The 23,591-nt window shown below is 37.1% G+C and overlaps 1 protein-coding gene across 1 annotated transcript; it reads left to right on the top strand.

Moving 5' to 3' along the window:
• Positions 1 to 2,219: 2,219 nt before the first annotated feature.
• zgc:110353 (uncharacterized protein LOC550482 homolog) lies at positions 2,220 to 4,498 on the top strand. The gene is made up of 6 exons (XM_056773365.1): positions 2,220 to 2,565; positions 2,768 to 2,828; positions 3,114 to 3,261; positions 3,407 to 3,503; positions 3,658 to 3,914; positions 4,288 to 4,498. Exons 1-6 carry the CDS (start codon positions 2,259 to 2,261, stop codon positions 4,417 to 4,419), a joined length of 1,002 nt encoding a protein of 333 aa, XP_056629343.1. The 5' UTR covers positions 2,220 to 2,258; the 3' UTR covers positions 4,420 to 4,498.
• Positions 4,499 to 23,591: the final 19,093 nt, after the last annotated feature.

The raw sequence follows: 23,591 nt of genomic DNA, 5'->3' as shown, positions 1-23,591 counted from the left end.
GTGTCAGAAGTGCAAGTGGATGCTGAGATGTCAGAAATCCCCAGAGAAGGGCTTCATTAAGCCTAACAGCTGTGAATTCGCTCTGCACTCTACGTGTGGTATGCTGATCACAAACTGTATTCTGGGTCTGAGATGATTTATGATCTAAGTTTACATGAGTGGAATTAAAAACTTTGGGACATTTAATTCAAGTAAATCGCTTACGGCTTTAGCGTTTGTGTGTAAAAGAGATCATTTATTAATTTTATTTTCGGTTAATACAATTTTTATGCTTTGTACCCCAGAGTAATTTATAGATCAGCTAGATCGGAGGTCTCTCTGCTCCTGCCTGACCCTTTTAAGCCAATTTCTCCCCCATAAATACTCTCCCATCCTATTGATCTGCTCTGCTGACAAAAACATCTCTGTAAGCTCATAATTTTACACATTGCTTGCATCACCATCTCTAAAGGACACAATAGCAAAAACAAATATTTTTGTCAGTATTCTCAATATTTTTTCCCTACTATTTTCAATGTTTTGAGACACCAATGTTTTTTCATAAAGCTTAAGAAAGACCGAATATAACAAGAATAGTGGTAAAAGACCAGATATTTCTGGTGCATTAAAAGCACCTAACCGTTCCATTGTGAATCATTGGTCTTTCGGCATCATTGAACTGGTGCTGATTTAGTACTGTTTGTTTTACCTTAAGCCTGAACAAATTATTGCAGCTTCACCAGAGACAGAACACTCTTACTTTAGCCATGCCAACTGTGTTAGATAAGGCTGACTTTCTCCATTATGCATGAGCGATATATAAATAAACACATAAATCCATTGTTGGCACTCACAGGGGATCTTTTTTTACAGTCTGGCCCTGATAAGGAAACTATTTTGAAAATCTTCTATAGGTCCTGAACATGAAACATGGGTTCAGTAACACTCAGTAAATAGTGTAAATAACCTCCCACACGGAGGAGTACAGTACAATATCTGCTGTATACAAATCATATATCCAATGAAGGGATAACTTTATTATACTAATGCAAGTTATTTCTGGCTCATAGCCACGTTGAGATTATGACACAGATTTATCCTGAATTCAACACTCACATTAAAATCTCCAAAAGCCAAATAGGTCGAAACATTTGCTTTCGTCCTAACACATTTAAACAAATCATCAGGCATGAATGATTTAAGATAGTCACAACTATCTTCAAAACAAGGCAGCATCTCAACGTGCATTTAATGAAGTGGACAATAAACATATAATGGTCACGTCTGTTGTACTCGTCCTTGAAAACTGCTGCCTTAATCAGAATCAAGTTACAGACATGTAGTGTGCCGGGCCATTCAAAAAATCCATAGGATCCGATATCTCTCTTCCTGCATAGCTTCAGAAATAAAAAACTGCATCAACAGATAATACGAGTTCATTTCCACACGTTATGTGATGTGTCTTGCGATGGATTTGATATGGCACGTTTGTCGCAACTCGCAAACAACAGAAATATACAGCCGCTCAAGAATTTCATGTCACATAATATCATTCATTCACAGTATCTTGGTAACACCGTGCCTCATCAATCATTTCACATTTTGTGTACAATGTAAATTTAAAATACTTTTACAGACAATTATAAAACAATGAAAATGATTGTGGTGAAAATTTGAAATGGGATAGTTCACCCCAAAATTAAAATCATTTACTCTATTAATCCAAACCTGTTTAAATGTGTTTGATCTGCTGAACAGAAAGGAAGATAGTTGGAAGAATGTAAATAACTAAAAAGATCAAATCCCCCATTTAAATCCATAGTATAGGGAAAACAAATATAATGGGACTCAATGGTGGATGAGATCTGTTTGGATAATGACATTCTTCCAAGTATATTCCTTGTGATTAGCAGAACAGGTTTGGATCAATCTGAGGGTGAGTAAATAATGACAGAATTTTCATTTTTGGTTTGAACTTTCCATTCAAAGCTCCTGGAACAAGTACACAGCGAACCGACAGGTATTCACTTTTCCATGAGATATTACTGCTCTTCTTTTCCATCACAAAGGCCCTGTTTTCACTACCATTTCCCCACAGAACTTTCGTATATAACAACACACACGTTATCATGGTTGATATGCTAGAACTAGGTGTCGTCAGGTAAGAGGCGTGTCTTTAAAAAGATAAACCTGTTAAGCCAGTCTGGTGAGATCTCATCAGGCAGATTAAAGCCTCAGGTTTCTGTTTTTACAGCAGAACGGACCATACACGTCTATTTATGACAATAATCACTTTTCAATCTGTTTTTAACATTTGTTTTACTAAGGAGATGACAATACAGACTTTCGCCATTGAGTATGATGCATTAAACGATCGCAACACCTTTAGCAATGGAGATACTTTGACGGGCAGAGTTATTGTGGAAATCACAAAAGAAACAAAGATCAAGGATGTCACTGTCAAGGCGAAGGGCAAAGCTGATGTGTCTTGGACTGTGTCACAGGGTGAAGAAAATGTGACGTACTGGGATAACGAAAAGTATTTCTCACAAACCCAGTCAGTCTTACCAGAGGATAAAGCACCTGGTAATATCTGATGGTCTACATACTCACTGCAAAATTGTCTGTACACTTAATGCAATATTGTTTTTTTAACATTTATTAATGAATATATTTTCATTTTAATATTTCAGAACATATTTAATGTTACATCTTCCTGGTGCTTAACTGGTAAAGTAAATAGGACCGTTTTTCGATTGGACCTTTTAATTATGAAGTGTGTTTTCAGGGTCTGTCAGTCTTGTGGCCGGAAGACATGCGCTTCCTTTTGCCTTCCAGCTTCCCTACCAGTGAGCCTTCTTTCTTTTCTACCTGATATACAATCAAATCTGCTTGATACGTATGACAGATAAACAGACGGTTTTGACCGAGAGTGGAAATTTGTCTTCATTTAAAGAGATAGGATGAATGGACCTCTATACTTTTTAACATTGTGATAAATTCTTTGCTGAAGGAGGAACTCTGATCGATTAATTCTGTATATGTTGTAAATTTGAAATATTGATCAATCTATCATATACAAAGTCTGTTGAAAGTGTGTGAAGGATTAATTGAGAATGTCCTCTTTCTCCCAGGGGTCTGCCCTCGTCTTTTAAAGGTGCTTATGGTAAAATTGACTACAGACTTTCAGCCAACCTGAGCAGGCCTATGCGTTCTGCAAGCAAAGCTAAAGTACACTTCACCTATGTTTCGAAATCAGATTATGATCAGCCGACACTGACGGTAAAATGACAATCATTTTTAATTAAGTCAGTGGAAATATGCAAAGCTTTCCATAGATTATAATTGATCAACAACCATTTAGTGTTATTATTTAAAGCTATGAATACAATACCATACAGTAGATAACATCACTTTTAATTTACAGGCACCTCAGCATGGCAGTAAAGACAAGAATGTTGTATTCTTTGCATCTGGAAATATTTCTATGGAAATATTCCTACCCAAGTCAGGCTACCAACAAGGTAACAATCTGTCATAATATAACCTGGAACAAATGTAGCACTAGCAATGTAAATTCTCCCAGTGGAATTTTCCTGGAAGCATTTGAACTCTTACAATCTTCAACATAGACCATAAAGGTGATATTTTTTAATTCAATATTTACTTCTCAATCAGGCGAAGTCCTGGTGGTCAATGGTGAGATTGTCAACAGCTCAACTCGAAAAATTGTGCCGAAGTATATTATCTACCAGAAGCAGAGCTTCTTTGCTGGGAGTTCCCGAAACGTTCATACCACAGAAATCTTGAAGGAAAAAGGAGAACAGTTAGTTTCATCCACCCGACAGAAACTGTCTAAGGTATTACCAGTTCCACTGGGAATCACTCCGACCATCCAAAACTGCCGTATCCTCAAAGTGGAATACAGACTTAAGGTATGTGAAAATATATATTTTAACAACTTCACTGATTCATTTGAATTACAAAGATGAATCATGTAGTTTGTATACAAGCACTGGTGAACTAAAATTCACAGGAGACTGATCATTGAGACAAAGTGGCAAAAGCTAATCAATTTCATTAATTGATTAATACAAGTGAAGTCTATTTTTTCCCTTTTCCTTTAAAATACTATTTTTGCAGTTAACAGTAAGCACATTGCAAAAATACTGCTTCTATAAGGAGACTTATTTGTGTTTTCTTGAAGCAACATCATTGTGAATCCAACTTAGTTTATTTTTTCAAAGGTTTTGCACATATAGTAGTTTGGTTCAAAGTTAATTTTTTCCTTTGTGTTCTCTGTTTCAGATCATTTTGGATGTATCGTTCACCAAAAACCCTGTGATTAAACTCCCATTGATCATTTTGCCCATAGACGGGCCCGCAGTCAAAGCGCAGGAGGCAGGACTGTTCCCAGATCTGGACAAACTGAATTTATAACTTCAATTATATAAAATTGTATAACTTATCAATTATAACTAAATTTCATACCTAAATAAATATTTATAATGAGCACTAATTTTGTTTACTCATAATCTTTTGTTTTTAAATAAAATTGTTTCCTTTGTAATCCATGAGATGTAAATCATTTATGTAAATAACTTCCCATTGCTTAAAATGCTCTCGCTATTGGGGGAGCAAATGGCTTTTGATTCACTTTTACTGGGACTCTTTAACAAACACCAATCATTCCACCTATCATAACAAAAGCATAGAAAACCAGCCAAACACTCCACGCTTCAGATGTGCTGAACTGTTAACAGTGAAATCTCATCCTTTGAGTAGATCAGCTTGTTCTATTGAACGAGAGGGGAAGTGTCATATTCTTTTTTAAATAACTGACGTGTGAAGAGGAATGGAAAAGCAGGGTGGCATTTACAGTGACACACTGGACCCCTCCAAGAGACATAAATAAAGAGCAAGACTCTTTGCCTGTCATCCTGGAGGCCACAGAGCTTCAACAGATATCTCAAACAGAGCATCACGGCGTTTGTTCAGACAACCCTTGTGCACCAACGTATCGCTTCTGTAACTCATTGCTGCTCATTTCAGTGATCTAACAGACGCTATAGTACAGAGTGAAGGATGCCAGATCAATATTGCAGCTGATCTTTGACCTTCGAGCACCCAAATGAAGTAGACAACATCTGAGCTCTGTAAATGAAAAACAGTGAATCTGTTTGTTTCAGCCGAAGAACACTATGATATATTTGTGCAAATATGGAACGCAAAGGTTAAAATGAGCATTTAACATTTAAAGGCATAGCTGACCTAAAAATCATAATTCTGTCATCATTTATTCACCCTCATGTCCTTCCAAACCTGCATGACCTACTTTCTGCTGCAGAACACACAATAAAGTATTTTGAAGAACACTGGTAAACAAACAACATGGGCCCGCATTGACATTTATTATATAGACACAAAACAACTGACACATCTTTTTTCGTGTTTGTCATTTTCAGGACATGAGGGTGAATAAAGATGACAGAATTGTTTCTGGGGAGGAACTATCCAATTCATGAGACTACATTTTCACATCTACACATGTGATTTTATGATCCATCAGCAGACCTCTAGAGGTAATCAACCATCTTTAGATGACAGTGAATAAATGAGCTTTGCGTTTACCTCCCCCTGTTGGATAACAAATGCCATTACTTAGCTGACTTATCTGACTTGACAGTTTAATACTTCCAGTTCTCCCTACTGCAATTGTACTAATTCACTTATTGACCAGAAATCCTTAACTGCTGTGTTTGTAGGCCTGTACCATCCGCCTTAAGCACAACATTACATACAGCTCAGGAGACTAGCCCTATTCTGTTAAGTTTATCGAAAACGATTGCTTAACCTAAGGAGACAATACTTTTGGCCTGTTCCTTGTCTTTAGAAAGACATCCAGAAGAGTTTCATTGGGGCAGTATAATTAAGATACTTTTTTTGACATCCCTTTCAGAAAAAAGGCAATAATAGTAATATTGACTATTCTAGCTTCGTGTGTAAAGCAGCATCAGTTCATTCATACGTTTAAATGGCTTTATTACAATTCCTCAGGCAAATAGCTTTTGTTTAATGAGAACAATTTATCAGAATGTGCGGATACACTGATAAATAAATAACGCATTAACCAGCTTAAAATGAAATTCATTGTACAGATTATGAGCTTAAAAAAAAATGAATCACTGAGGTTAGTGGGAAAATATTGAATTTTAAAGGAGCCATTCTTTGGCTGTTTTTGAGGCTTTGATAATGTTTTTGGGTGTTTGACAAAGAATGTTCATGTTTCTAATAAAAAAAACGCTTTATATTTCACAAATTTGAAGTCTATTTTTCACCACTGTCCCTTCTAACAAAACGACTGGATTTCTTCCTGTCTATATAAAGTCCCTCCTTCCGAAAGGCTCTGATTGGTAAACCTGACCAGGTCTGTCGTGATTGGTTCCCCGCTTAGAGTGTGTGTTTGTAGATGTCCCACCCATACCATATCAGCGAGCTTCCGCTTCTCGGGCTGTTGTGATTGGTCGGTGTCCCTCTCAGTGCATGTGTATTCATAAACTTTTAGCAATAAACAGTTACAATGGCGTCAACTTCACTTCATCAGTTCAAAACATGCGGATCGTTTGAAGTGTAACGGCAGTCTGCTAGTGCATGTGCAAACGTCAATCTTTGTTAGAGATTGTGAATTTTTTTCCAACAATGGCGAGGGAAATGATAATATAATAATATTTACATTAACTCTAATAACAGAAGTGTTAGTTTTGCCTTTTTATATTGGACCCGAGTTGGATAATTAATCAAGCAGATTGACCAGGAGACATTTGCAAGCAGGAGTTCAAAGGACGTTTCATGGAAGTGTTTTAGAGGTAAGCGCACACACACACAATATCAGTGAATTACACAGACCAGCTTTCACAGCCTGACCATTGGTTATCTCAGAATGTGTGTAGCTGAATTCTTATTACCAGCTGTAGGACTTTGATGAAAGTGAAAGTAGTTTAGCGCGTAGCTCAGTCAAATTTTTATAATCTCTGATAACTAAACTCCAGCGGCTCTTCCTCTTCTCTGAGGAAGACCTCGCCCCTTTGTTTGGCGTATTCCTTTGGGCGGAGGTTATTTAAAGCACTCGGAATAGTGACATCATGTACCCGGGTAGTACAGGGCTGTAGTCCGATCCAGCCATTCTCTGTAGTCCTTGAAAATCGAATTCTGTTAAAGACAATATCTCGCTTGGCACTGAACTTTGAGGTTTGTCATTTTGCAGGTATTGTCTTTGCTCTAACAGCAAGATTACACACTAACTAAAGGTTGAAAAATGGGATCTCGGGAATGGGATCTTTAAAGGTCCAATATGTCATTTTTGGAGGATCTTGTCTTGATATTATGATGCAACTTGGGGGTTGTTTTGGTCCTGTCACTTTCACCCACATGTGGTTGAGCAATCAGCGGTAACCCACAGCGCTGCTCATCAGTCTGCATCTGTTTAGTGGCAAAAATGCATTATAATATACACAACTACACCAGAGGTGTATAAAGACCTTACATAATGAAGCATTACAATTTTATAACTTGGATGAGCTATTTCTATCTACAAACACAGCGGGTCCCCTTGCATGGTATTCACCATGTTGTTTCTACAGTAGCCCTAAACGGAAAAACTGCTCTACAGAGCTCGTTTGATAAACACGTTATCTCCTTCGACAAAGCAGCGAAAATGTTTCAACATCTTAGTCCTGTGTCACCCAGCATTGTGCTTCGAGATGAAGAGGTGGAGTGAGCCGTTGGTTGAAATTCGCAACCTCACAGCTAGATGCCGCTAAATATCATACACTGGACCTTTAAGAGGGGATCTTTGTTGCACTTATAAGCCTCCTATCACAATGCAAATTTCATACATACATGTAGAGTGATTTTCTGCCTCTTTGGTTTGAAAATTTGTCCTCAACTAGTGTCCCCCCAGTGAATCCAGGTCCTACAACGCTAAGTGCCTGATCAAGCGTATTCTCCACTGATGACAGACTGAGAGAGAGAAAGATCTGTTTGTGTAACTAAGATTCCAGCACATCATTATGTCCAGCATTTACCCCTTGTTTGAGCACATCCATGAGTAGACAGCTGTCACAGTTTGCGGTCACTAATGAGATAGTTGCAGCTGATTTGAAGTCAGTAAACAGAGACAGAATGAAAGGCCTCATCAGAGATCTCAGTAACTGATTCAATGGAAAAACAAAATATTGGCCTTTTCTCCCACCTTATCTTAAAACGGACAGTTCCCACACTAAATTCTGATGAGATATGTTTACAGCTATTGTAAAATGAGCATAAACAAACATTAAGTGAATTCCTTAAGTTGCTATGCTGCTACACAAACAGCCCAGGGTTTGATTGATAAATTATTTTAAGAGTTTAGAAATAAAACATGCACACTCACTCAACACTCTAAAGGAAGGATGTTTTCTCTGTGATTACTATGATGAAAAGGGAATTGTATGATGAATTCCATATGTTTGATGTTATTAAATGAAAGCAATCAAATTCGATTCAATGTGAGGTTTGAACAAGCTGTTGCGAATACTAAATAAATGACTGCAATCACAAAGGCCCAATAAAGTGGCACACGAGAACTATAAATGTAAATGGCAGTGCGAATGCGGAAAATATAACAGAAGAAAACCCAATATGACAAATAAATTCTTCATCTTAATCAAAAATATTTTTATCAATTTTATGAACCAACATTTAAGTCACCAAAAGCTTACCAGTAATAATGGAGTTCAGTGCTGGTCTTACAGTAAGAGAACAGAAAACAAACATCTTGTTTGCTTTGCTGGACGTATTTGACCAAATATTTTGCATTTTAAGAAATGTTCATATTATCAGTGAGGAGTGAGGTTGTCTTCAGATCTTATTGAATATATATGGAACTAGCAATTGATTTCTTTCTATCGCAAGCAAAGGTTTTGCACATATAGTAGTTTGGTAAATCAGGCATGAACAGCTGTTTGTCTGGTAAAAAAAAGTGTGAAGCAGAACGAGTGGGCCATCTGTTGTCTTTCTAAGGATATTATAAAACTTCAGCTGTTCCAAAACAAATAAGCCCTTCAGCCCTGCAAATCACACATTTTAGATATTCTTTAGTATTGGGCAAATAAAATTCTATATTCACAAAGAGTCTTTGTAAATGTGTTTATGACACTCGCTTATTATGATGACAGAAGATGGTAAATATCACTATTGCACACTATTGGGACACAATCTGAATGTGCATGTAAGAATTGTGCTTCAAGTAATGTTTCCGGATGGAGCAACTAAATGGAGACAATGTTTCACAAAATAAAGCAACATTATCATTGCCATGCCATTAGACTGATCAATGACATTTGAATGTGAGATTTTAATGTCTTACGAACATCTGCCATTTATTCCCTCGCCAGCCAGAAAATGTTAAAATGAAACAGCCATTTGAACAGAAATTCACACAATATTTGCAACGCTGTATCCCTGATCACTGCCATGAAGAAATGAAGATTCATTTGAGCAGCTCTCACTATTTTTTTACCACCTGCACCTTTGTACTGCTCATGTGAATTGCATTTCTGACAAATTATAGTCATGAATGCAGTCATATTTGCCTGATATACAGGTCATATAATTTGAGATTATTAAATCAATATGCTTTTAATATAAAAACATGCATGCATGCAAAAAAAAAACAATGGCAAATATTCCCAAACTAATGTCTTTCTAGGTTACTTGGGTTAAATTATCTGGCTTCGGCGTTCCAAAGAAAAAACTTGGAAAATCATGGGAAAATGCAACGATTGCAAGTGTTTTTGAAAAGAAATTCTGCCCTCTGTTCCAATATTTTTTGATTGAACAATCTTTTGAACGTGTCGTCTTTAAATAGCTGAACCTCGCCTGAATGTAATGTTTACACAAACGCTGCTTCTGTTCTCCAGCACGCCCACCTTGTTTGGCTTTTTCATCTTCCAGATCCTGTTAGATTGGAGTTGTGAGGCATTACAGCAGAGCACCTTAGCACTGAGGAGAAGAAATTGAATAAATCTTCACTCATCAGTCATTAAATTTGTTGTTTTTCCAAAGAAGCAAAACATAAAAGCAGAACAGACGCTACAAAGGTCTTCTGGGACAAAGACTTGAAAAAATCTGGAATTAGCATTTTGAGCCTTATCTATGTAACCGGGGCAACATTACAACTCTCAAAGGTGTACTTCTAGACAGGGCATAAAAAATGCTTTACGCATATACCAATGCTGAGTGGAACCCCATTGAGACAGGTTACCATTGGACTATGTCGCCCTATTAATGGATTCAATGAGCCCTGCGCTGTGTCTTCAATAGGGTTAGTCCTCTGTGAAATAAGCTTGTAGATCTCTCTAAATGACATTATTTTGAAGCATGCTGACTTTCGTCTCCATTACCAGCCAGATGAAGCACACAGTTCCCAGAGAGCTATGATAAGTACCATCCTTAGGTCAAATATCCCATTTCTCTTCATCTAACACACCTGATTCGACTCATGGGCTCATTAGTCACCACTATATCCCCTAAATTGCTAAGACCCCTAAAATGTTCAGTACCACATGGGATGGATAGCCTATAGTTCACTCAAAAATGAAAAGTCTGTCATGTTTTACAATGGCTTGCATTGGTTTTGTGTCTGTACAATAGAAGTCAATGGGTACCACTGTTGCCTTGTTACCAACATTTTTCAGACTATCTTCTTTTGCGTTCTGCAGATCAAAGAAAGTCATCCAGGTTTTTAAATGACAAGAAGGCGAGTTAATGATAACAGAATTTTCATTTTATATATTGAAAAATATAAATACTTGGTTCCAATAAATATTTTCCATTATACTACCATACTGTATATGTCTATGTTTTATGAGGGCAGTATTTCAGAAACACAAGTATTTCAGTAAACACAAACCCACTGTGCAAACTAACTTTCACTTAAAACATTCTCAACATCAATTCCAACTCAAAACTAATTGTAAAAACAACCAAATGCAGTGTAGATTGAAAAACCTGTGCAAAATCTATACACATTTATACCATGGTCTTTTTTAAATACTCGATTCTGATTGCCTGGAAGGTGTGCATTAAAGCCGTGTAGTGCACATGTAGTTCCAGTCAGTTCTGCAATGTTTGAAATTTTTTTGGCCTTCACGTTGAGTATTAAAATCCTTTCATGCACGGCTAGCCCTGGATTATCCCTTACATATATATATATATATATATATATATATATATAATAATGCAATATCGCTCAAGTAGGATCGTATAAAGTGCTCTTATATCAGTATGGCTGTGATAAGGCCTAAGGATTGAGTGCCGGAGGCAATTAAAGCCGGTTATAAAACAGTTTGACGGTACACGTGTAGATAAATCAGAAACAACATAGTGTCTTTAAAACCCTCTGGTTTTTAAAAGAACTTGGAAACAACTTTCTTCCGCCACGAATTCCAGCCCAGCATGAAAGAAAGTCCTATAGCATATTAACAGCCATTTGCAGATGGCAGTGCATGCGTTTAAATGTAACATTATGAATGTGCAGTTTGTAATTTCAAATCTGGTGGTGTCAGTTTTACAAAAAAAACTGAAAGCATCACTGAAGTTAACATTCTGGAAAGTTTGTTTGCTTGTTACTTAGTTTTTAACTTCTTCAGAGAGACACAGTTGTCAGGGTTTAGGTGAGGTGGAAGGGGATAGAGGACCCAAATGCAGACAGCGGGTACACAGACTTTTAATTATAAAACCATTCAAAAACCCATGAGGGAGTAAACAACACACAAGGGTATAACATGACAGGTAACCGGAATATGGACTAACTAAACCTAACCAGATTAAAGATAACATATGACATAACATTAAAAGACTAGACTACACTGACAAGACAGGAACTCACCACAATAAAACGAGTGACAATGAACCAGCACAGGACAGAAAACACAAGGGCATTACAAGGGATCAAAATCAAGAGGGGACAGGTGCAGGTCATGAACTAATAATGAGCAGTAACGAGGAAACAAGTGGGCAGGAAGAATGACAAGACCAGAGAGAGAATATGTATGTCTCCACATAAAACATGGGGTTCTGTCATGATCCTGCCACTAGGTCAAGAGAAACATGACATGATGCGGCAGAATCATGACAGCAGTTGCAAGGACAGCATAGTCCGAGTTAGTTTTGTGGCGGAGTGATACAAACAGTCAGTGAAGCGGTTCAACAGTCAGTTTCCGTGGTGATCCTGGTGGAATATCACATGGCTCTCAGCCAATCAGATTGGAGAAACAGAAAGAACTGTTGTATATATATATATATATATATATATATATATATTATGTAAAATATAATATATAAAACTATAATTGTTCTCAAGGATATTACCAGCCTTTCATCCACAGTCATGTCACCTGTAAAAATATCCTTCAGATCACAGTGTAATATTTATCTGTTCTGGTTGTGTGTCTTGTTTGAGTTATAAATAGCTTATTTTCCTCCAGAGGAGACTGAGGCTAAAAGCTGTTCTGCCACCCGCTTTCTCAAACTGTGAATCTCTGTACTACACCCAAAACTAAACATAAATCCCTTTTGTCCTAAATACAAGTACCTAGCCTATAATTAAATGCTTTTATACAATTTTGTACTTTTTGACACTGTCTTAACCAGGAGAAGTGCAGATGAGGGTAATTTATTCCGTATTAGTAGGTCAGGCATAAACAGGGGTGCTACATGCAGTCCTTCACGTTTTGGATGAGCCTCCCTGAAGCACAAGATAGAGAGTGACAGTTAATTAAAACAAATCTCACACTCATTTTACACATCTCGCAGTGTTCCGATGAAGCTGGCTATGCATAGATTTTCTCTGGCAGTATTTTTATGGACTTGCAGTGTGGTGCCGTCTCCACCAATCAGAAGATGGACTGTGTTCTCATTACCGTTTTATGAGACCCAGGGTGCTGTAAGGCCACTGAGCAAGTGTTACAACCGACCACCAGTATCACACTGAAATTGTACAATAAACGCAATAAGGAATTTAGAGAGAAAAGGAAGAACGCATTGGTTCTCATTGACTTCCATTGTATGAAAAAAATATCCAAATATCTTATTTTGTGCTCCACATAAAAATAATCACATAAAGGTTTTAAATGACATGAGGATAAATAATCGTAAGATCTTTTTTCTTTTTGGGTGAACTATCCCTTAAATATTGTGCTAGATCTGCTTCACCTCATGAGACAAATTCAATTGATTACTTTCTTGTCAATTCCTGACAGTACATGAGCTGGACTCTTTTATTCTAGTGATCAGATTACACATTTTTTTTCTGTCTATAACCTTGAGGAAAGGACAAGAGTTGAAGGTGTCAAGATAAAAATGTATTTTCAACCTGTTCAATAATGGATCAAATGCACCGCCAACATTCTGCTACATTGCATTTATTTGTTGCCTGCGATTCAGACAGCATTCTGACTAGCCTTCCGGATCACAAAGCAGAGCTTATGGGACAGCTCCCGAGATGAAAAATAGCAATGCAAAGCCAGGTAACAGAGAGGAACACTTGTCTTATCACACTCTGTGAGCGATAAAAGTGCCACAAAACTCTTTACTCAAGAGGGGAATACCTGACAAAACCTCAATAGGAACCCATGACATCATCCGGCGTTATCACTAGGTAGTCCATACACTCTCTCTCTCTCTCTCTCTCTCTCTCTCTCTCTCTTTCTATGGCTTTCTCATATCAGATGACACCCGGGCCTGAGGTGACGAGTTGCTGCTGACTGAGAACAGGAACAAATGGTCTGGAACATGTTTTTGTTTTGTTCGGTATAAATGGCTGTGCGCTCGTGGCCTCCAGACAGAACCATTAGCATAACAAAACTCGCAAATTAGCTTAGTCAGAACCATGGTCAGGTTTGAACACTGTTCCATTAACGTCTAAAATAAACACCACAAGCATCATGTGACCTTTGTTCTCACCGATATGTTACAAACCAAGGCAGATTTTTATTGAGTTGGACAGGTGAAGTGGGTCACCTTCGCTAAACAGCATATCCCTTAAGCAATGTGCAGAAGTAGAAACGCTATGACTGCAAGGTCACGTAACACTACAACGAGGACACAATCATCTCACCACACTAAAACAAGTGTGAAAGGTGGAATCCAGTCCGACCTAAAGCCCTGTTAGTGGCATCACAGATATTGAACTGACAGTTGACTATGTGTAGTGACAAGAATTTTTGGTTTGAAGCAAATGACATGCTGAAGATATAAATGCTTTTAGGCATTTTTAGTTTTGGAAGTTAACTTCCAAATTCTGCCTTAGTTTGAATGTGCAGGACGCTTTTGGTCCCTTAATCAGATTTTAGGAATACATTAAAACATAATGAGTCTGGACGTACGTGGCAGTTATTGACCGCACTGCCGGGAGACGAAATTTGATATCGAATTTGTACTGAATCATAGTGAATTATTGACTTTTGTATTTTTAGACAGCGGAGCATTTATAATTAATCATATAATGACTGCCGGAGTTTGATGCGCTGAGCTCTGATACCATTTCAGGTCTGTTTTTAGAAGTGTTAAGCCTGAATAAATGAATGAACGAGCGTGAGAGACAGACCGAGCGAGAGAGATTGGCTGTACAGACCCTCACATTACACCACACTCAAAGGAAGCATCTGCTTTACATATGGGTTCATAACTGTGTCAAAAGCAGTTTCCTACAGACATCCCCTTCGACCACAAAGCAGCCAAATGTTATTTATACGGAAGGACCACCCCAGAGGGCGCTTTGCAGTCTGCTTACCAACCTTTCCTGACATGCTCATTGCTCATCAAAGAGAAAGTCAGTCAATTTAGTACTGACACTGATAGATAGCTAACAGGAAGAGGCATCCGAAATAACTGGTCTATAAGGCCTTCTGTCTTACTTCTGTCCTCTTGACTGAACCCTCACTACTAGTCTGAATACAAACTTTAAAATGGAAAGTGTAACCAAATTAAAATGTACTTATGTTTTATTTATTTGTTTTTAATTAAACAAGTATTGTGAAGGGATTTGTTTACTACTACATATCTTTGCTGTCCTCCCAAACCTCAGATGTCCATTTTTGGAGTAAATGGAAAAACTTTTTTACTTTTTACAATAAATAATTTAATTCTATGATTTATAAAAAAGACAAGCATTTAGAATTTAGTGAAAAACATAAAAGGTGACTATTAATAAGGATTCATAGAAACGTACACAGGTTTGAAACTAAAAGAGGATGAGAAATTAAGACAGACTTCAAATTTTCAAGTGAACTGAGTCAGCGAGGTTACAGTGGCTGTGGATGCACTTAATGCTGCCAAGCGTTTTTGATTACCGGAGGTAAAGATCAAGAGTGTGACCTGATTCCCCATTTCATTACGAGCTCACGCTCCATTTAAAACATCCTCAGGCAACTTAAACTGACAAGTCTTGAGCAGGTAAAAGGGTGTAATGTGAAAGATGAAATGTCATGTCAAATACAAGCACTCTATGACCCGTTTTCCAGTGAACTGCTCTGGGACGAGCACATGTGGTTGTTACAGTTTTAACATGGAAAACATGCTTCAGACCTGTATTTTACGTAATCTCAGTTTCTGCCTGCATGTTTATGAGAGCTCAGTATCTTTGCTCAAGGCCAGACCTGTTCCTATATCATTAAAAACAATTGTCTAGCATAAAGACATGCTTCTGTGTCCTCCAAATTTTCATGAAAACAATCATGAGGAAATCATCTATAAATATCTGTTCCTTGGTAAATCATGTGTGAATAAGGATTTATTAAATATATATATATATTATATATATATACAGTATATATTTGTTTAAATAATGGCACCGGGTCAAGTAATCAAATGACATACAATATATGATATTGTTATGTTCTGAAATATTTGCTAAATCATCTTTGAATTGCTAAATGAATTAGTTTATAATTTAATTCTGAAGATGTTGATTCCATCATTTGAAAGACAATCCTGCTATGCTTTGACTCTTTATTTTCCATCGTCCAATCAAAAGGCTCATCTGTGTGCCGTTAACCGTAATCAGGCTCACAGAGAAATAGGGTGAAGAACAACAGAGCACAAATAACCAATAAAGATTTATAGGAAAAACAAGTTCATCAAATTTACTGTGATTTAACATTCACATATCGGACCGTCTCTTTTCTAATATTAGCATCATCAATTTTCGAACGTGTCATGATCTCACAACTCTCTCACAAGAAATTATATAATTATCTCTTTTGTTTTGGCAATGCATGTCTAATTTTCAAGCGCAAATCCTCTCATTACAAATTAAGGACTTAAAAAACTAAGGATTTGCAGGACTAATCTGTGGTTTTAAATCTGCAATACAGAATTTCCTCATAGGCTCATACATCATTTTTTTAAGTTTAAACAATGACGTCAAACTGAAGTTTTCTTTGGAATGTACCCAACAGCTAAAATTATTATGAATTATTATAAGCTTACCATTGCGAATCGGTGGGAGGTTAGCAGACTTTTTGTAATACATTTGTTTATGTACTTTCTTCATGTTCTGTTATTGTTTAAGGTATTTTATTTTTGGCGTTTTGCCTTTATTGGATAGACAGTGACCACGGGACTTGGGTCGCCCGGGACACACTGGCGCCATATGTCGGAGCATGAACCACTCAACCATCGGCTCCGACATGTACTGTTATTTTCAACCACAAGATTTAAAGATTACATCTTGAAATAAAAAACCCTTTTTACTGTCGGTTCTAGAACGTTTGTTCGAACCTTTGGTAAAGAAGATGGCCAAGCTACAGTATCTACAGTTCACAGTAAACTGACAAGCATTGCATACATTTCTATTAATAAGCTTTTGACACTGTTGGTGAAAACATTGTCTGGGTTGGACTCAGCTAGATTTGGTGCCGCCTAAGAAAAAGCTCTTGAATACTGATTTATAATTCTCACATCACTGAGAGTCTGGAAAGTTCAGCGAGAAGTAGAATTTTTAAATCCACAGTTATTATTTCTTGCAAATGATTCACGTCAGAAGCAAAAGAGGAATCTTGTATCGCTGTACCTTTTAAATACTTTTATAACTTAAAAGCATGTAAACTAGCACAGATAGTCTTTCACTGAATAATGACAGAAGTCCCTTGGGTTATACTTGTTATTCATGAAAGCAGATATGTTCTATGCCCTTGCCTTGCAATATTGAACACTGCTGAGTAAGGACCCCCTCCCAGGACGATTAAATGAAAACCTTGACCTTGACCTTTATAATCTTATTGCCATGTTAACTTCTCTTACAATTCACCTGACAAGCAGAAGACTTCAATATTAAACCTTCTGTTTTTCACATAAAAACATTTTTCTGTGCCTATCAAATTGTACAGCTCAGGGCATCTTGCAGCTTACCAACTGTGTAGTCTAAAAACCCTATAACCAAGGCTTCCTCCTACCTGAGGCTGTCTGCGGGATTCATGGTTTGAAGTACAGGGATCAGATTCTCTGAACCTTCCCGAGATGTAATTAGACAGACAGGTAGGTAGTACCCCTGCAGTGTATTTTCGACAACATGGTTTGAGATCTTCCCAGGGAGATGGACCTCTGACATTCAAACTGCTCCAAGTTCGCCGTAGTTTATAATAGTACTCTAAATTCCTTGACAGGATCCCTTCTCTGACAGGAACACGGCTGTCATGATCCTGCCTCACCTTGTCATGCTTTTCTAGTCTTGTGGCAGGATCATGACAGTCTCACGTGTTTTGTGTAGAAGCACAAGGCCATTGTTTGTTATGATGGCCATGTGCTCTCCTTTCGTGTCTTGATCCCGCCCCCTCATTTCCTCGTCTACCTTTCCACCTGTTAATTATTCTCTCCACCTGCCTATTGTAATTATCCCTTGCTAGCTAACCTATTTAGTGCCCTTGTATTTGCTGTCCTGTGCTGTTTTGTTTTGGTTGCTTTGCTCTAGTTGTTTCTACTCTAGTACTTACCTGGTGTCCTAGTTCTGCATTCCAAGTCTAGTCTAGCTCTTGTAAAGTGTAAAATTTTGTTATCATTGATACTCTTGTTTTGCACCCTCGTGGGAAGTCTTTGTTTTCAGGTTTTCATTGTTCAGTTAACGTTTTACCCCATTTAAATGGCAGTTAGGTTCTATTTCCTGACGTTCATGACACACGGCATACATTTGTATTAATTATCTATAGTGATGCCAAGGCTGAGTTGAATAATTCACTGGATGACTTTGTGAGACTCAGACAGGAATCTTTGCTCTTGGGAACCTTTGAGCTAACTCATTAAAATCGTTTTGCATTTAAAATGTAGAATAGGTTAAATGTCGCTGAGAATACGCATCTCATTATGAAATGTATTTAAACGGAAATGTGTACGTTTGTTTGTGAATTATAGGTGTTTGAATTTTGCGGGTACAAAAAAGCGAAGAGAATTGAATTCTGGGTGAGCTAGCTGGGTGAGTCTGCAAGAAAAAGAAAACGTAAAAAAAATAGGGATATCAAATGAAATGACATTTTATTACATATTCATGAAAACATGGATAAAAGGATGTCAGTGAAAGGAAAATATTGTATGTTGGGAGGCAGGAGAGACATAAACAGAACAAAAGCACAAATCCAAACGTGCCTATTACTGTTGCTGAACTGAATGGCAGAATTTGAGTCCATCTCTCCTGCTGACTCTGCCTATTTGCGACTTAATCCATGCAAAATGAGAACACGCTGTGAAAAGATCTTTTTCCGCATTATACCTGAATTATCAGCTGTGCTTTCAGATAATAGAGGATTACGCTGGCTCCCACAATGCAACAGGACAGCTCTATATATGCTCCAGTAGCCACTGGAATTGAGATAGGGAAAGTAAAGTAAGGAGAAAACTGTAAATAGATTTGTAGAAAAAATTAAACTTTGGCGTACGTATTATATAATTTTGCAACACCGTGTTATTTATACGCAATTGATGAGTAACCTCATTTCATTCCTCGTGATTGCTGGGAATTTAGAGAATGCATTGAAAATTTGGTGTTTAATTAATTATCACTCAATTCCCAATATAAAATTACGATGAAAATGTTGCAAGCTGATGGATTTTGAAATTCTAAGTTTTTATATTTATTATGTTCAAGGAAACCTACCAAACACAGCTTCCCTCGAAATGGATCACACAGGAAGACTTTGACAATTTTTTGCTTAAGGCGAGTGTCCCCTGATCTTTCTGAAGCCCATTGTACTGAGCACATTTAGATGAATCAAAATGAATCTGACTAGTCCTTCCCAGAATTAAAGCCACACTAAGGAGCTTTAAAATAAACTCTTGATGCTGGATGGTACTGTATTTGGTACCTAACTGACTGTCACATCCTTTAAACATCCCTAAGCGCTTCGCTGTATGACTGCCACAACATAATTCTAAGATCTTCTGCTTACCTGCCTGTTGTACGATTTGTCTGTCTTACCATCTAGCTTATGCTTCTAAACATAAATGTTAGAATACATTGTATCTTCCTTACACAAAAAGTCAATATGCGCAGACAAGCAATTCTCAGAATGCTTGAGTTGGCACTGCTTCTCCTTGTAGGCTTGGATACAAGCAGTCCTGTAAAGAACAGTGTCCAATATCTTGCAAAATACACTATTAAGGACAGAAGGTTCCAGTTAGAGCCAAAAATGTTTTTACCGCCTCATGCAATAAGTGAAAACCTTTTAGGATTCAATATGAGGCTTTTTCACGTTTATTTTTTGAACTAAATCTTTACAACGGATGAACATAAAATCTGAAAGAAACCTTTGATAAAATAATGTTCCAAAAATCCACATATGCAAATAATGGTTACCCCAAATGCATTGTAAGTCGCATTAAACAAAACCAATTTTCAAATGCATAATGTACATTTATGAGTTATTTAACCTCTGTGCTACCATTATCCCAATATATAAATTGTTTCTACCTAAAGTGGCACATCTGATGTTCACTCTGTATTTAGTTTATGCTGTTAATAAAGATAACAGCTCAACAGGCAAGCACTCCATGCGGAGTTCATCGAGGTTGGATAATCTGTGTCTTCCAGAGGATGAGCTACCAATTTTCAAATCAAGGGAATGTATTTGTATTAAAGTATGAAGAGACATCAGGTCTACATGAAGCCTCAATCATTAAAATTGGCCCTGATGTCATGTCACAAATAATATCCATGTACAGTAAACAACACACTCTCTGCTAACTATTCACCCATCCCTTATCATTAATTATATGACTAATCACAAAGGTTAAAAGCTGATACCTTAAAATAAAAGAACATCATGCAGAAATACATGCAGCCAACCACAAAAGACAAAAAAGACTGGCTGAGTAAGATCACTTGTTAGATGATGAAAAGCACGGGCTAAAATTATCGAAAAACATCAGGGTGTTTCAATGACTTGCAGATGAAAACACCAGCATGCATTTACAAAGAACTCTAGAATATTGTGCTTCTCAAACTAGGGTAAGGTGATGAAGTTTCTCATAGTCAAAACAATAAATGTGTACACAAATGTTTGTCCAAACAGCCCAAAAAATTGTCAAATCAAATTAACCTCAGTAGCTGTATCTGTATGTCTTTTGCAGTCAGACATGAATGTGCGTTTCAAACTCAAAACTTCTCATTAAAAGCAATCAAGACAAAGTAATGCAAGTCATTTAATGCACTATAATAACCAAGTTCTTTATAAAAAATTCCATTATATTCTGAAATAACCTCTTTGATATAAAAGTGTTATTTAGATATAAAATATATGTTTTTTGCATTATGATGTACAGTATTGTTTATTGTAATCTATGCTTCAGCCATCTATATTGTAACAAAAAAAAGCTAAAGGAAATGATCCGTATACTAAACTTAGATATATGATTTTATGAAAATAAAAATGCAGTGTTTGATTTAAAACAGTTTACAAACCAGACTGCCTTATTTGAATCAGGTTTTGCAGCCTGTCGACGACAACTCTTGTTTGACCCAACAAGTGTTTGACCCATTGGAAAGGTAAAAATCTGATTCAATAAAAGAAGTCATGTGAAACCAAACCAAGAGACAAAAACGATATAGAGATAGTGTGTTTGAGAAATGTAATTTTCTTTATGAAAGAAGCAGATATAGTGTGGCTGCTTGCCCAGCTTATTACCGTGTCTAAAACAGTCCCTGTGAAACCACAACTGTGACAACACACAAGATGATATGATAAAATCTCTATCGTTTTAAACAAGGTAGCATTGGACTAATATACAGTTATATAGAATTTACTTTTTTCTTATTGTCAACTTTGTGTTTTAGTTTAAGTTTCTATAAATGTTTAGCATCAAACCAGTCTCTTATAACATACAGTTCAATTAACCACATTAGATTAAACGGGTCACATGACACGGCTGAAACGAATATTACCGTTCGTTTTAGATGTAATGGAATGTTTATACTGGATTTTAGGTTAAAAAACGCATGTTTGTATCTCCTCTTTGCCCCATCACTCTGAAACACGCGGATTTTTACCAAAGCTCACCGCTCTGAACAACAAGGTGTGCTATGATTTTCCAGTTAACCAGTGCATACTGATTGGTCGAATACTGCAAGCGTGTGACGGAAATGTAAAGCCTCTTACCATATTTGGAACCTCAGGTTCCATAGTTATTGTACTGACAGGTACGCCCAGCTTACTTGCGGATACATTTGGGCGGTCTAAGTCAACTTATACCACGAACTGACGTGGATTTGTGGAGGTGTGGTTACACGAGGCGTTTTAGGCAGGTCTGGGTGAGCATTCGCCTTTAGATAGAATGCATCTTTTGCTCCAACACTTTAATTTTTGCAATTTTACATGTCTAATGCATGCATGGGCAACTTATAACACACCAAAGACACAGAAAAACATGTGTTCGCGGCATACAGCCCATTTTAAAGGGGACTCGGCAAGGTCATGCTGGACCTTCTTCCGAACTTGCCTCAATTTCCAGCTGGTCTCAAGGTGATTTTTATTGGATGTATGAACTCAGTTCCCCTCAAGTTCAGATAAATTCCCTTACAGAGTATCAACAAATAGACACATATAAACATATATACTGTCTTTTCATTGTAAACTGGATCTCCGACAATTTAATGTTCTGCTTGAAAAGCGATTGTACTATTTGCACTAAATGGCACTTTTTTGATGTTTCAATATTATGACAAAAATACATAGAATATACAGTATGTAGAGTATTGTTTCCAACTGCTAACTTTGGGCCACTGAATCTGCTCCTATTGTTTTAAGTCAGCAGCCTCTCTTGAAGACCATTAGAGGACCTGATCGATGCCAAGGAACTGAAATCCTGTTTTAAAGCTTTTCCCCTGGTGCCCTTTATGGCTTCTAGCTTCAGAATAGTGGAAACTACAAAGTGAAAACAATAGCATGTGTTTTAACCTTTGGACAGTTTTTCCGTATGAAAACTGAAACCGGGAAGCCTTAATCAAATCGACTGTTATTCTTGGTCTCTGTGGCTCACATGCTCACACAGATCACTTAGCGATTGCTGATGTCGTAATTTTGTCTATGTCAGCATAAGCAACTTCTTATGTTGGGATCCTATATCTGCCTGCTTATATGAGCTATTAATTCCTACTTCTTGTATAATACTCCACAGCTTGTATCTAAACAGGACCTCACTATTTAATTAAAGAGGACATTACTTTGAAACACTTATTGTAAAAGAAACACTTACCTTGAGATTTTCTGTTTATAGGGTAATTTGTAACTGCTGGACTTGCTGACGCTTAAGTGCAACTTCAAATTCGAACACTTTGGAGACTAACAACACTAGCCTGTTTCTATACTGTTACGTCTGTTAGTGTGACCAATGAAAGACATGAGGAATGCTGAAGAAACCTGATTGAAAACTGTGTAAGTACATTGATTTTGTGATTCATTCTTGTGACTACCCTTTTTTGCTTCAAGTGTTATTAAAGAAAACTCACCCTTATCTTATCCCAGATGTATATCATGTACAGCGTATCTTCCTTTCTTCAGTGATGAAAGCAATCTGCAATGATCTGCAATCATGTTATCTAATTAAACTCCTAAAACACATAGGCCTATAGCCATCATTAAAGTAGCCCAATCCAAATGACTCCAGTGAGACTTACAAAGCCAAACAAAAGGTTTTGGGCTTATTTAGTGAAAATGAAATAGAAACAAGCAGATCCAATCACTGAATTCAAATATGGCGCCATGTCAATAACTTGTAGTTCCTCGCATGTCTTGTAAGTAGTCGTCATGTGTGTTCCATCAGTAGAAAATAACCGGAAACCATTTCGATGTAATATTTTAATATAAAATGATTTGTTTGTGTGACGAATGGAAGGAAGTTACATCTAGCATGATATGAGGGTGAAAATTTTCATTTTGGCTGGACTATTCCTTTACTGTTAAAAGGCCTAATGTGACAGGACCTATTGATAGAAATATATGATATATATGTCTTTAGAGGTGTAAAAAAAACCTTACATAATGAATTAGCAAATTGCTCTACAGAGCTTTTTTCAGATAGATGAGGGA

The sequence above is a fragment of the Triplophysa dalaica genome, chromosome 18, assembly GCF_015846415.1.
Source record: "Triplophysa dalaica isolate WHDGS20190420 chromosome 18, ASM1584641v1, whole genome shotgun sequence".
Classification (NCBI taxonomy): domain Eukaryota; kingdom Metazoa; phylum Chordata; class Actinopteri; order Cypriniformes; family Nemacheilidae; genus Triplophysa; species Triplophysa dalaica.
Note: the sequence above shows the minus strand (reverse complement) of the source record. Positions and strands in the feature narration are given on the sequence as shown.

What these genes read in the sequence shown, in the direction of transcription:
- zgc:110353 (XM_056773365.1), top strand. Translation starts at nt 2,259, where the DNA reads ATGACAATAATCACTTTTCAATCTGTTTTTAACATTTGTTTTACTAAG. An exon ending in ATGATCAGCCGACACTGACG is followed by an intron (nt 3,262 to 3,406) that starts GTAAAATGACAA and finishes TTTAATTTACAG; the next exon opens with GCACCTCAGCATGGCAGTAA. An exon ending in AAGTGGAATACAGACTTAAG is followed by an intron (nt 3,915 to 4,287) that starts GTATGTGAAAAT and finishes TCTCTGTTTCAG; the next exon opens with ATCATTTTGGATGTATCGTT.